Genomic DNA, 14,502 nt, shown 5'->3' with positions numbered 1-14,502 from the left:
GATAGGGAGACGATATTTTGTGCTTCAATTTTTTTGCGTCGATATTATGTCCATTATATATTTTGCCTGTCGATATTATGTCAGTGATCCCACTTCTAGACTCAAATGGAACCTTTGCCAAGGAGAAGAGAAAGCTGAAGAGCTGTGAGGAGGAGTACTGTCCTTTTGCTGTGTACTGTGTGGGGTTGGCCTGCAGTTGCTGTTTCTGCCAAGGAAAGGATGGAGTTTTGCTTTGAACCTGCTTGAAGAAGTTCTCCAAGGGTCTGTGTGTGCTGACCTCCTGTTCTGAAGTCTCAGGGACACAAATACTTCACCCCGCCACCCCTGAACTCTGTTGCTGAGAGTTCTGACCTGCCAGGAGGTGCATATTCCAGTTGTGGGCCTCTAGAGGTTGTCCCTGCTGCTGGGAGCTTCTTGCGGTTGTTTTTCCCAATGAAGCATTGCCGTGCGAGAATAATCTCCACGCATGGTTGTGCTGCTGCTGAAACCGACGCAGCGCCTGTCACAGCTGCAAGGACTGACACATTGAGAGATCGCGGCTGAAGAAACCGACGCAGTGTCGCTCGATGCCGCCGCATCGATTGCCAATGCATCCTGGATTCCACGCCAATGCATCCCGGATTTCCACTCATTGCCAATGTGTGGCAAGTTTTCCCGATGCATCACAAGCGGTCAAGAATTGTCTTGGAGTCGATGCATCACTTCCCCCTACAGACCGGATTCAACATGTTACTTCACCTGTGTGCAGCAGAACTGTCGCAAGGTCTCAGGAAATGACACATCTCTTTGTTTCTCGATGCTTCCCATATCTGCAGCTGATTGGCCATGTGCATTCTGATGCATCTACAGCTGCTTTGTGAGAAATCCCATATCCATAGTTTTCTATGAACCAAGTTGTTTGTAACATTTTTAAAGTTATATTCATATTACATGTATGTTGGATTTTTTTTTGTCGTTTTGGTATTGTTGAGTTTAGATAAAGATACTTTATTTTTCTAAACTCGTGTGGTGTTCATTTGTGGTGTTATCACTGTATTACCATGTGTTTTGAGTAAAAGTACTTTACGCATTGCCTTTGGTATAAGTCTGTCTGCTCGTGCCAAGCTACCCAGGGGGTGAGCAGAGGTTATCTAAAGTGTGTATCCCCCTTACCCTGACTAGAAGCAAGGGTCCTTATTTGGACAAAGGTACCTACCTCTGTCAACTAGAGAGCCCCATTTCTAACTTATGTGATTTAATATTGGCAAGGCTGGGTCTTACAAATGAGATTAAACATTACAGATTTCAATAAATTTCTTGATTTTTTAAAAAGTTTGTGATCACACAATACTAGTTATAGGTACTTTGATTCACTGGTAAGTACAAATTCATTTATTTTGCCATTTCCTTCAAGCAGTGTGTGTCTAGGTTCTAGGATGATGGATGTGCATCTACACTGACAGTGCTTTAGTGGTTGAAATGTCAATAAAAAGCTTGTGGATGGTGGTGTGGTTTCAATCTATAAATCTTCATATACACTTGAGCTATTCTAATGACTTGTGCTCATTTTCAGTTGAATAAACATATATACCAGAGCTGGTTTATAGTTTTGATTGGATATTGTAATTTACAATAAATGTTGTGAGAATTATGAAAATTGTTGATGTAACTCTACTATACATAGGGACAATCCGTCACTGGGAAGTGCAAGTGCCCAACATGTTCTACTTAATATTTTTTAGGTTTATGGGTACATGTGCAAAGGCAAAATGTAGTCACTCAAAGTGAAAGCATCCAATTACTGGAGTAGGCTGGTCTGTTGATCTATACTTGTAGTGGGAGGGAGGGTAGTTTGAGTGACATCTCAACAGACCTATTGAGAAAGTGTGTTGATTTGGAGCCCCTATATGTGTAGGTATTTTTGTATTATATTTTTGGGAAAATATGAGACTGGCAAGACAGCTGAATCTGTCTTTAGGCCAGACCTAGAAATGAGGAGAAATCAAAATATGTCTCATTGTTCCGCCTGCCTATAGGAGGAGCAGGATTTTTTCATAATTTTCTGTTTCCAATTCATTGTAGATTTGAGTCAAAATCCTTCGGTGGTTTCAAGGGAATACCCATGCACCACCAATGGAATGCCACCTTGATGCAAAGTAACGCTAGGCAGCGCATTGATCTCTGTTGTGTTACATTGGGCTACAAACCAATGGAAATCGTGATTTGAGTTAGATTGTAAATGCAAACCCAACACTATGCTTTAGGTCATTGCTAAAAAATGTAACGCAAACCGGAAGCAAAGACTTTGTAAACAAGGCCTTGATTAAAGTGCTAAAAGGGAGGTTTTTCAATTGCTTGAGCTGTTTGAAACATGGAAAGACAGCAAAGTGAGATCTCATGTTTTTCAAGAACTCCTTTGAATTGTGTGGTGAATTAGTTTCAAACATTGCAAAACCCATAATCATGGAGCAAATGTCCATGTTCCTGGAGAAAATTAAATAATCATTCAACTTTTGAAGCAGTTAATGGGACGGTGAAGGACACCCTAATGGACATTTCTGGAAAAATATTTACCACGTGGTTATTGGGCAGCATCAAAGAAGTGACAAGAGAGAACAAAAAAGGCAAGCATGTGTTTTTTAAAGAAAATGCACTGATTAAAAATTATGTAAAATTAGGGTTGGGGTAGGTTCCTAGCCTTTCTCGGATTTGGCCATGATTTTGCAAAGACGTCATTGACAAGAGTAAAGATCATCACCATGGGCTTGGGCAAAGGTCTCTGGCTCTGACTACCCTAATGTAGGAAGTTACTTCATGCAGTGTGCATCTAGGTTTTTTTAAGACCCTTCATGCAGTGTGCGTTTAAATTCTATGAAGATGCTTCACTCAGGTTGCATCTAGGTTCTTGTAAGATACTTCATTCAGTGTACTTCTAAGTTCTAGGAAGATACTTCACGGGGTGGGCATCTAGGTTCTAGGAAGGTAGCTCTTGCATTGTGCGTTTAGATTCTAGGAAGATACTTCATGCAGTGTGCGTCTAGGGTCTAATAAGATACTCATGCAGAGTACATCTAGGTCTAATTAAATACTTTATGCAATGTGCATCTAGATTCTAGTAAGATACTTCATAGAGTGTGCATCTAGTTTCTAGGGAGATAGTTAATGCAGTGTGCCCTTAGGATCTAGGAAAATACTTCATGCAGAGTAAGTATAAGTTCTAAGAAGATGCTTCATGCTGTGTGTGTCTAGGTTCAAGGAAAGTCATTCACACAGTGTTCATCTGGGTTTTAGTAAGATACTTTATGCAGTGGGCTCTAGGTTCTAATACGATACGCCATGCAGTGTGCATTTAGGTACTAGGCCGATACTTCATTCAGAGTACATCTAGGTTCTAGGAAGATATTTAATGCATTTTGTGTCTAAGTTCTAGGACACTACTTCATGGGGTGAGCATTTAGGTTCTAGGAAGGTGGCTCACGTAATGTGCATCTAGGTTGATACTTAATGCAGCGGCCATATAGGTTCGAATAAGATACTTCGTGCAGTGTGTGCCTTGACTCTAAAAAGGTTCTTTATGCAGTGTGACTTTAGGTTCTAGTAAGATACTTCATGCGGTGTGTGTCTAGGTTCTAGAAAGGTAGTTCATTCAGTGTGCATTTAGATTCTAGGAAGATGATTCACGCAGTGTGCGCCTAGGTTCTAGGAAGATACTTCATGCAGTGTTTGTCTAGGTTCTAGAAAGATACTTCATGCAGGGCACGTCTAGTATATAGGAAGATAATTAATGCCGTGTGCGTCTAGGTTCTAGGAAGGTACTTTCTGCAGTGTGCGTCTAGGTTAAAATGGTGTGAAGCCAATTCAATTTCAAGCCAATTTGGGAGTTGGGTAGATCAGCTCTTTAGCCTCTGTTTTGTTTCTCCTGTATAACTTGGATCTTGGAGCGCAGGATGTTTGTTGAAAAGCAGACACTCCTAGGTCAGAGTCCAAGGGTTGATATCTAACTATAGTAAATAAATATTTTGGTAAGCTACATCTAAGTCTTTACTGTCAAAAATATGCCATGTAGAGTCTTGGCATGAATAGTTCCCTTTGATGCTAGGTTGACACTTCTACCAACTTTCTACCTTTCTTTTCAAGAGAGTCGGTAATTTACCACTTTTACACACTTCATTACTTCAACTGTATTGACATGTTTTCTATTTCCGGTCTTGCCAACTTCATTTCTAATTTCATTTCATTTTATTGCTTATATCAATTGTTTTTCATCAACAATTTGTTGGAACTTAAATACCATTTCATTACTATCTGTACATTATAAATAAACAAATAAATAAACAAATAAATAAGTAAGTCGATAAATACCTGGGCTTCCATACAAAGGCAGTTGAGAATGTATTGCTGACAACATTTCTACAGAATTTATTTAACAGATGCAGCTTTTGCCTTTCAGTCTCTGAGAGAAGGAACTATTTTACAACTTGAAACAACTTGGATAATATAACTTTTATCCAGCTGTTCTTGGGATGGAAGAGGGGCCCATGAACCTTTGTGTGCAGCTGTCATTGATCCACAGTTTGTTTCTGTCTGGATTAATTTTCAAAATTGGTAATATGTGCACCTTGAGAGTATAAGTGAGGAATATCTCCTTGCCTAGATCACAACTACAATAGCCTATTTTGTGTTATAACCTGTCATAGATATTCCTTCCTTGGGTGCTCCTTGCATGGAATGCAAAACCTGCCTAGAAAAAATAAAAATACCCTGCACAGGGTGATAAATCGACAGATGCGTGAGCGATTGCTATTTTGCGTTTCTGAAAAATTAATATAAAATGTAAAGTGGTCAGCAAAAATATGGCAGCTGTCTCAGCACTCGAATGTGATTAAAGTGAATTCTATGCTCCGATTAGGCAATCTGAGAGTTCCCCACCAGGCAGGGCAGGATTTCACAATGTGTCAGTGGTCCTTTGCCAGGGGTGAGGTAGCTAAGACCTCAGACGACTTTGTGATCTCAGAATGACCCCTATGTATGCATTAAGGTCATAGAAAGATATGATGACTTTCGTGACATACATCTTGCACTGATAGGGCACTATCAGAGAAGTGTCAGATGTTTGGTGTGTGGTATCCTTTGATTTTAGAATGGAACTAATAAGGGCATAGAGCTGACATTGCGGTTAGAATTAGGTTTAAGGAAGTTGCCTTGAAAGTGGTAATTAGAACGTCATTGAGATAGGAGTGTGAGAGTAATAGTCTCTAATTGAAAACCACCAGTTTGCTTTCTAAGGAACCTAGGGGGAGATTAACAAAAAAGTTGTGGAACGCAGCGCAGCCCCCCACGAGGCTGCGCTGCGTTGCGCAACAGGGAGGGAGCAGGGGAGCGCCATATCTTCTCCTCCCCTTTCTCCTCCTCCCCTTTCCCTCGTGCCAGCACTGATTACAGCTGCCGTGTGCCATGCACACACCTTAGCGCCACAGCGCTAGGGTGTGTGCATGAGTCCAGCATTGGTTTTGTACAGGAAGTGAACCCTTCCTGTACAAAATACTATGCTCGACACAGGGGAAAGTTTTTCCCACTTTGTATGCGTGCTGCACAGTGCAGCATGCATGCAAAGTCGGAAAAGGAAGGAGAAATTAAAGCATTTCTCCTTCCTTGCGCCTAGTTGAAAAGGGCGCAGTTTCCTCACGCTAAAACCAATCTACTGTTTTTACTAAATTGCGTTTAGCGTGAGAAACTCTGGTGCAAGGGTGCCTGCTTTGGTTCTAGGCAGCTAGATTTAGCGTCAGAGCTAGGGAAAACGCAGAAGTGCTCTGCATTCTTGTGCATACGGTGCATCCCAGCATTTTTAAACTGACGGAGCGAGGCGTTAGCAGTTTTGGAGCTACACCGCACTCCACCAGTTTATTATAAATTTGCACATTAGTTCGTCTGGGAGTATACCAAAATTTCAGAAATGAATTCAAAGGACCTAAAAAGAAATGGCTGACTTGGGACCAGATTTGCTCATCTTTAATGCAGCACAATGCAGCATGTGTTGCGTGGAAGGGAGAGAGCAGAAATGGACCATATTTATTACGATATGGTGCACTTCTGCTCTCTCCCTGAGTTGTCACACTTGTGTAGCCTAGCGCCAACTCAGGCATCCTTGTGCCATTGGGCAAGGGTGCCTACTTTATGGTCAGGATTGTTTTTGTGCAAGAATGGGAATCCTTAGAGGTGCACTCCTCTTTGCATGTGTGCTGCAGAATGCAAAGAGGAAGTAACAAAGAGAAGTTTAAATATATCACCTGTTATGCCGGGTAAGCACACTATTCTGGCACAAACCCAGGTTTATTGATTTTAGCAATTCTGAATTTGTGCCAAAATGCATGAGTGGATGCATGGGAATGCCCAAGCTCTACCCATGTATCGCCTTCGGATGCAAGGTAACGCAAGAAAGCATGATGTGCTGCCTTGCGTTACTTTTTGGGGAAAGGTGATGCAAATATTGATTTGCGTGGCTTTGTAAATCCCTACTAACATCGGGTCGTGACTGCTCCAAAAAAGAGGCTAAATTGTATCCCAAAATATTAGTAAATCTAGGCCTTGATCGTTTATGGCCTTTGGGATTCTTGGAGGATATTACCCCTATTTAGCAGCACACAGGTTTTGGTACTGCTAAATTGTGACCAAAATATCTTTTGACAGAAATATTGGGTTTTAAATGTAGTTCACAAAAATATAGCCCCATTGGAATTATTGATAGAAAAATTACACCCAATTAGGAAATATTTTTGTAGACAATATTTAGGACATATTTCCGTGAGATTATATTTTTGCTAACTATATTCTGACATACATCCAGCATATATAAACTCGGAATAATTATTTCTCATAACCTAATGAATATGTGAACATTTTAGGGCTTATCCACAGAGAACGTAGGAAATCTGCTTCCATAAAAGTAATTCTACTCAAGTGAACACATTTAGTTCCTTTTGCAATTCACATACATTTATCCTATTGAGAAAGCTCTTCTTTTACTTCCCCACCAAAACTGCAAGCAATTTCCTTTCTATCATGGAATTTAATTCATTCCAACCTTTGAGTGCAGTACATTTCTGATCATTTCCAGAGTGGAAAATAGTTCAGAATGTGGATTGGCCAGCTACAAAGTTTGTGGGCGTTCCAAACTTTACACCACTAATTATTTTTTTTAAATGCCAACTTCTCACCCTTTGTGTGGGCTTTACTACTGTGAACTTCTCCACATTTCTGGTGGAGAATCAGAAGCAGTAACAAACCATTTACGCTTTAAGACAATCTCTGGCGAATTTCTGGCAAGTGTAAATGGAGGTATTTGGTGGCGTAAATATATGTTTATGGCAGAAAATCCATTTATGACTCGGCCAGCCTTGCGTATTTGTGGGCCTTAATAAAAGTAGCTGAGCAAAAAATAAATAAACAAGCGAAAACAAACGTGCTCGGTGAAGTTTAAATGCATAGTTTTAAATGTAAAAGATTTCTACGTAAAAAATGATTTCTATATATTATCTGGGTACCAAGCAATCCAGGAACTATGGCATCCTACCCAGTTGTCTGTGGGAGGGATTTTTTTTTTTTTTAAGGAGCACTTCCTTTGTCTTGGGCGCACGCATCTTTGCACTGAGGGCTGCAATTTTCGCGCATCTCGACTCAGACACTGCCTCAACCTGACTTGGAGGCACTGGGTGCGATTACAGAACAGATAATGCATTTATTAGGGTGGTGTGACATCCGGCACTCCACCACCGAACACTCCTGAGCATAATAAAGCTGTATTAACACTGCCTCGGTGTAAAAGCAGCAGTGTGTCAAATACACAGTACGCATGTCTCTAAAACAAACGCAGTGCTCGTGGTCCCACGCGCCAACCTCCCTCGTTGTATCTGCCATAGGACATCCTCTCCTGTGCATTCTGCGCCGAGCACTGGTGCTGCACGCGCCACCAATGCACTGCCTCCTTTAATAAAAAGCTTTAATAAAAAGAATACTAAGGAACTGGTCAAAGAGAAGGTAGCTCGCGAAGAAGCATATACACGTGAGAGCAGTGCTAGTGAAAGTTAAGGTAAAAAGAAGTTTTTGAATAATAAAAAGGGGAAGCAAAGGGGCAGGAAGATTAAGCAACACATCTGCCAACCACAAAAATTATATTTCTGAAATGCTGATTCACTTACACTAGGCATGGCAGTTGAGTGAGGTAATATATGGGAGGGAGAGTTCAAATCCGATCCAGGCTTTCGTAAGCATCCTTCCTTTTAAGATTGGGAAATTGAGTACCACGATATTGGTTAACAGTATCACTGGTTGATTGCAGTGCTATTATCATTTTTAGGAAGAACAAATCACAGGTTGAAAAGTGAAATGGCCACATAGTATAAGAAATAAAGTACACCCTAGCTTCACATTAATAAGGCTTTCACAAGTCATCAAGGAGTTCAATGACCTTTTAGAGTCACTCAGTGTGTGGTCTGGGAAAGTGAAAGAGGCACCACAGTGGCCCTGGGCTTTCAAAAACCGCCTTTCAATCCCTTATGGAATGAAAGAACAGGCCGGCCCTACCAGAAACTAACACAAACTTAAAATGACATCCCCACACACACAAAAAAACTTTAAGAACCAGTACCAAGTCATGCACATTCACATACAATGCCTGTCTGTCTCATTCACCAAATGCACATAAAAATGTTCACCTCCACACATACTATATTTTTACTGTCATACGCACACCAAACACACTCCGAATAGCAGATACACAAAAGCACTGGCAAACCCACTCGATCTGGCGTGTGACTGAAAATGCAAGCCTTAGCTATTGACTTTGACAGTGTTCATTGCATTTGTTTTGTATTGGTGATCCTTCAGCATTAATTGGTAATTGGGTTAAAAAACCATGCTAACTAAATAAATGCACTTGGATCTACCCCTAAGTTCTCCCACTAGTAAACCACCTCTCGCTTCGACTTCCTATCGCCACTAATTAAACTGCTTCACTCTTAAATCCTCAATGACAAAATGAATGAATGAGTGTATGAAATAATTTGGTAAAGCGCGCAATACCCCAAGGTGTCTTAGCGCTAGGCGGATCAAGGACGGAAAGGGACGCAGGCCAAAATAAGTCTGCGAACACCTGCTCTAAGCCGGCGGAAACAGGCTAGTTTCTTAGGTGCTTTCTGAACAGCTGCAGGCTGTGTTGGGAACGGAGGGCCAGAGGGAGGGAATTCCATAATTTCCCCCCAGGAATGTCAGTGTTCTACCGCCCCATTTTTGCTCGATTGATCCGTAACAACAGAAAGAACAGAAGTAAATATTGTTTGCAGGTCTTATTGCCTATTTGCAATCCCAGGGCCTCAATGATGGCATTTTGAGTAGGGCAGCACAGCACGGCACCTTGCTGCGCTGCCCCACGCCAAAGTGAAAGGGCAGGAATGCACGGTATTTAAGCAAAACAGTACATTCCTGTTCTTTCTACCGGCACTGGTGCCGTTTTGACAGGCTAGCCCCAACGTACACACCCAGGTACCTCGGTTGCAGGCAGGATTGTTTTTGTTTGGGAAGGGACACCTTCCTGCACAAAAACAGTCCTACAAGGCCTTTTCCTCTTGCTATGTGTGCTGGAGAAGGCACCACACATGGAAAGATGAAACAACGAGGAGAAATAAACATATTTCTCCTCGTTAAGTCTCACCTCGTGAGGCGTACGCATTTGGCACTACCCCAGCTTTAAATCACTTTGTAAATCTGGGGCAGCGTTAAATTCCATGGGCGATGCGCAGGAAAAGCCACTGCAACATCAATTGAATGCCTCCCTGGTGCAGAGTAAGCCGGCACAGCGATTTGCACTGCGTCGCCTTACTCATGATTTATGAGGCCACTCAAAGCCATGCAGGGTGGTTTTGTGTTGCTTCATAAATCTTTATGAGGGCTCTGCATCACGTATGTACCACTTTACGTGGTGCAAAAGTGACGCAGGGCTCTCATAAATAACCCCCCCCAGTATGTATATCGGGTGCAAAATCATGGAGGGCGACCAGCGCAAATCTGATTTGCACAAATTATACATACCAATCGGGTCGCTGATGCTCTTAGATGAATGTGGAAGAACTGAACAAAGAAGGGCAGTATTGTTTAGGAATGTTTAGGAATTTCCTTGTGTTAGTGTAGGAACGATAGCACAATGTATTGCCAATGTTTTAGGAAGCAGGATTATGTATGATTTAAAAGCAGTTCAGCAAGCACACCTCCATATGCATGCAACAATCTAACAATATAGAGAAGTCTCAGATCTGTCAAACAAGACGGCCACCCACACAACCACAACAAACACATTCACAACCACACTCAACTACAATAACACTGCAAACTCACTTTGATGATGCGAGATGCATAAATAAAGAAACCCTGTAAAAATGCACTGTGTTAATATACAACCACCAACGTGATGATGTTTTAATGCAGCCATTTGAAAAACCTGTCTTGTATTTTGTTTAATCTAGAAATATCGTGCTGCCCACTTTTCATCATCATGGTATAATTGTAGCTCTGTAGAGCATATGGCCTCGAGGTAATGTTTTAGCTTTCCTCCTGTTTCCTCAAAACTCGATTCAATTTAAAAAAAGGCGCCTAGGGTGATAAAAAGTTTAGAAAATTGTCATGGTTTATTAGTAGTTTGTGATGGCAAGCACAAGTGACACATTACCCAGATAAATGTAAATAACACAAGTAAAGTTTAAGTATTTGCTGTACATCCAGCTGTTTTTTTATCAAATATATGTGGATGATTCAGAAGTAAGAACATCAGCAATGCAGTTTTTCCTTTACTGTTTTAAATTTCATGGTTTAAAGAATAATTGTCCTTGAAATCATTCAGTTGCTTTGTATCTCACCAGAAGCTGTCTCCAGGCAATCCTACTGTTTGCCATGCTTACAATAGGATACGATAACAATGTATGTGGTTGGGTACCTCAATATTTACTGGTGGACATCTGTAAGGCAGGTAAAAATATTGATCCAACAATCTGCAATAAGCAATAAATTGAACATCAATTAAGTCGATGAACAGAACACTGATATTGGCAATAGGAGCGCGGGAAGACCAAGGGTAGGAGGGGGACATCATTTGTGTAGACCACACAAATTCGTCAGTCATAATCCGTGATCCTGCATTGTTTGTTTCTATGTCTGGCTGTCTTTGGTTCCCATCACATGATATTTGAACTGTTCCATTTTCAGAAATGTCTTAACCCTTTGTGGTAATCCAGAATGCTCTTTTGTGGAAGCAAGGGCAAGGAGAAGAGTTGAGGTGAGGTGTTTTCTGAACCAAGACAGTCTTCTATTCTTGTTTCACAAAATGGCAGCCAAGTAGATAGAAATTTCCTGACAAATTACTCTTCATCCAAAATATCAAATTGTTCATCAGCAGCAAATGTCTTCATTTTAATCCTTTCTGAAAAATATTTCACCTTTCCCACCTTGAAAAAGAAACACGTTTGCCAGGCCTTCGTCTGAATTTTTCGGAGTTTGGATACAAAGTTCTCATTGGTCACTAGGTACACCAGGGGATTGATGGCACTGTTCATGCAGGCCAGGCCGCGGGTCACCTGGTAGGTGACGTAGATGTTCTTCAAAGTCTGAGTGCATGTTCCTTCAAGCTGCCACAACCTGGTGAGCAAATTAAGATTTCGAAACAAGTGGTATGGGAAGAAGCAGATTGAAAATAAAACCATTACAATAATCACCAATTTTATGCTTCTTTCTTTCAAAGCGGGGTCTAAATTCTTATTTTTCCGCAAAACTACAAGCACATGGGAATAGCAACCAATAATTACCAAAAAAGGAATTAAAAAGCCAAATACCATCACCATCAAGCTATAGGGCAAGTACTCGCTCAGGCTCTCATTGCCAGTGGAATCGTAGCAGTGGGAGGTATTGTCGTCTGTTTTCATGAACAGTAAGTCAGGTAAAATCTGCATGATCACCCAAACCCATACAATAGCGCTGATGATGAAAGAATGACTCAGCTTCTGGAACCGGCCCAGCATTTTCATTGGATGGACAATCCCCATGTAGCGTTGGACACTGATGCAGGTGAGAAAGCCAATGCTGGCGTAGAGGTTGACGTGGAAGAGGCAACGAGTGACCCTGCAGAAGGTCAAGCCAAAGAGCCAGGTTTCTTCTTCGACGTAGTAGGAGGCGAAGAAAGGTAGAGTGATGACGTACAACAGATCCGCGACACCAAGGTTGCACACGAAGACGTTCAATGTGTTCCACTTCCTCCAGTTCCTACACAGGTTCCACAAACCAAGCCCATTGCCTAGGACACCAACCAGGAAGACAGTCAGGTAAACTGCAGGCAGGTAGCGGAAGGTGAAGTCCTTGTTCACCTGGCATTGTGGAGAGCTCAGGTTCGAAATGAGTGACGTGGAATACGATTCCGTCGAATTCCCAGCATTCATCATCCGTGGTTACGACCTAAATGTAGCTCTGCAGAAAGGGTTTTGTGGATCCGATCCTTGGTGCAGTTCTCGTATTTTACTCCTTTGCAAAGCCTCTAGCTTCCAAAACATGATTCATCCACAGCATGAAAATGTCCCGTGCAAAACGTCGAGTCTTTCAGTGAATGGAAAAAAAAGTTGCTTGATAGCTTGCAGCTCTGCTTGTCGTCCTTTCTGTTGGTACTGTTTACTTTCCAGCTCTTTAGTTTAGCTTTGAGAATTCTCCACATTAATATCAGAAGTTGGTGCCTGTCGGCGAGTTACTTTAACTGTAAACAGGGCTCTGCGCAAAGCCAAACTTCAAATCAACTTTTATGAGCCTGGCGCGCGAGTTTTCTCTTCCTTACAGTCTATCTCCTGCCTTCCCTGTTCCCCCTGGGTCCTAACATTGCCGCTTGCCGTGTTCTTTCCAATGAAGCTCCGCCGCTGAAGCGCTTCACACATTCTGACCTGGCGACCTTGACAACAAAAAAATAGCCACACTGTAATCTTGTCTCAAATTTTCAGATGGCAGGGCGAATTTACCAATATATGCTGTGGCAATGTGTAGCAATTGAGATGACCCCTACATGACGCCTACGTACTTTGACGAGATGTATATAGTCTGGTGCACGTATTTACAGGGGAGTAGCTTCGAGGGGGGTGTTTGGGGGGATGTGTGACATGTTCACGCATGCTTTTACAACGCATGCCTTTACAATGCGGGCAATACAACGAACGCGTCATTAGCACGTGTTCCATTACAATGCAAGTCATACAACAACTTGTCTTAGGGAAGCTCTGGACTTTGGAATAGTATATTTTACTATTCCAACACCACAGTCTGTGCAACTGTAGTGAAGGTGCTGGATTTAAAATCCAACAATGCAAGATGTTGTAACAGCTTGCGTTGTAATGGAACGCATGGTAACGACACGTAAGAAAGACTGAGGCAAAATAAAGATATTTCTCCTCGCTATGCCTCACCTAGGTGTGGGGAATGTTGCATCCGTTTATGCATTTCTGGGTCTACCACTTATGGTAAACCTGGGAAGGCGCCAAAATCCATGGCAGGATGCGTGGGGACCCCCATGCTCCACCTCTGGAACGCCTACCTGGGGCAGAATAACAAAAAGTAGCGATTTGCGCTGCCTTGCATTACTACAGATTTATCAAGCCTTGCAGGGCTATACAAGGTGACCTTGCATGGCTTGAGAAATCTTACTTAGGTTTTGGGTTGCCCTTGCCCCCTTGCATGGTGCAAGGCCGACGCAAAACCTTGATAAAGCTGACCCATAGATCGTAAAGATGGAGCAAGCGAAATATGTCACAAAAGGAGCATGTAGGCACAAGCAAAAGTAAGATAATAGGCCATGGAGTGTCTGGTAGCAGATTAACCCCTTCGCCGCGGCGGGAATTCCGCCGCGGCGCTGGGGGGTGCGGGGGGGCAGCGCGGTGGCCCGGTGCTCATGACGGAGCCGCTCCGTCATGAGCCACAGTTGAGCTGTGCTCATGACGGAACGGTTCCGTCATGACTCCGCCCAGTTGCGTTGTCCCCCCGCACAGGCGGGGAAACAGCGCCGCGTGGGCGGAGCGGCCGCTAACGGTCGTGTCATGACGGAACCGTTCCGTCATGAGCACACGGCAACCGTGGCTCATGACGGAGCGGTTCCGTCATGAGCGGGGAAGGGGTTAAAGAGGAATTTAGTGAATGAACGATTATCAGCTTTGGTATTGGGTCTGACTAAGTTTAGTTGCACTGGCAGCAGGGTTCTGATCAAAGTTTCGGGCTCTGGCACACTTTCTTTTACAAATTAAGCACTGAATGCAGCCAAATTAGGGACTATAAAACCACCATATTCCAAATACAGAACCCAAAAATTCATTTATTTTACAAACAGTACTAAAAATGAGCGTACAAAATATTCTATTGCTGCAAGATCTGAAGCAGTAGTAAGGAGCATTATTTCTCTACAGCACCTGACAGAAACAAAAATTGGATGGAGTGAGCATTTTAACCTGTTTAAAAGCT

General features: G+C 42.4%; 1 protein-coding gene across 1 annotated transcript; it reads right to left on the bottom strand.

Annotated features, from left to right (window-relative positions):
* Positions 1 to 10,636: 10,636 nt before the first annotated feature.
* On the bottom strand, positions 10,637 to 12,800 carry LOC146812346 (P2Y purinoceptor 1-like). Its single transcript, XM_085619337.1, has one exon. The coding sequence runs from the start codon at positions 12,453 to 12,455 to the stop codon at positions 11,382 to 11,384; it is 1,074 nt and encodes a 357-aa protein (XP_085475463.1). The 5' UTR covers positions 12,456 to 12,800; the 3' UTR covers positions 10,637 to 11,381.
* Between the last annotated feature and the right edge of the window lie 1,702 nt (positions 12,801 to 14,502).

This window comes from Triturus cristatus, chromosome 7 (genome assembly GCF_964204655.1).
Source record: "Triturus cristatus chromosome 7, aTriCri1.1, whole genome shotgun sequence".
NCBI classification, from domain to species: domain Eukaryota; kingdom Metazoa; phylum Chordata; class Amphibia; order Caudata; family Salamandridae; genus Triturus; species Triturus cristatus.
This window is presented reverse-complemented; position numbering and strand designations above follow the sequence as displayed.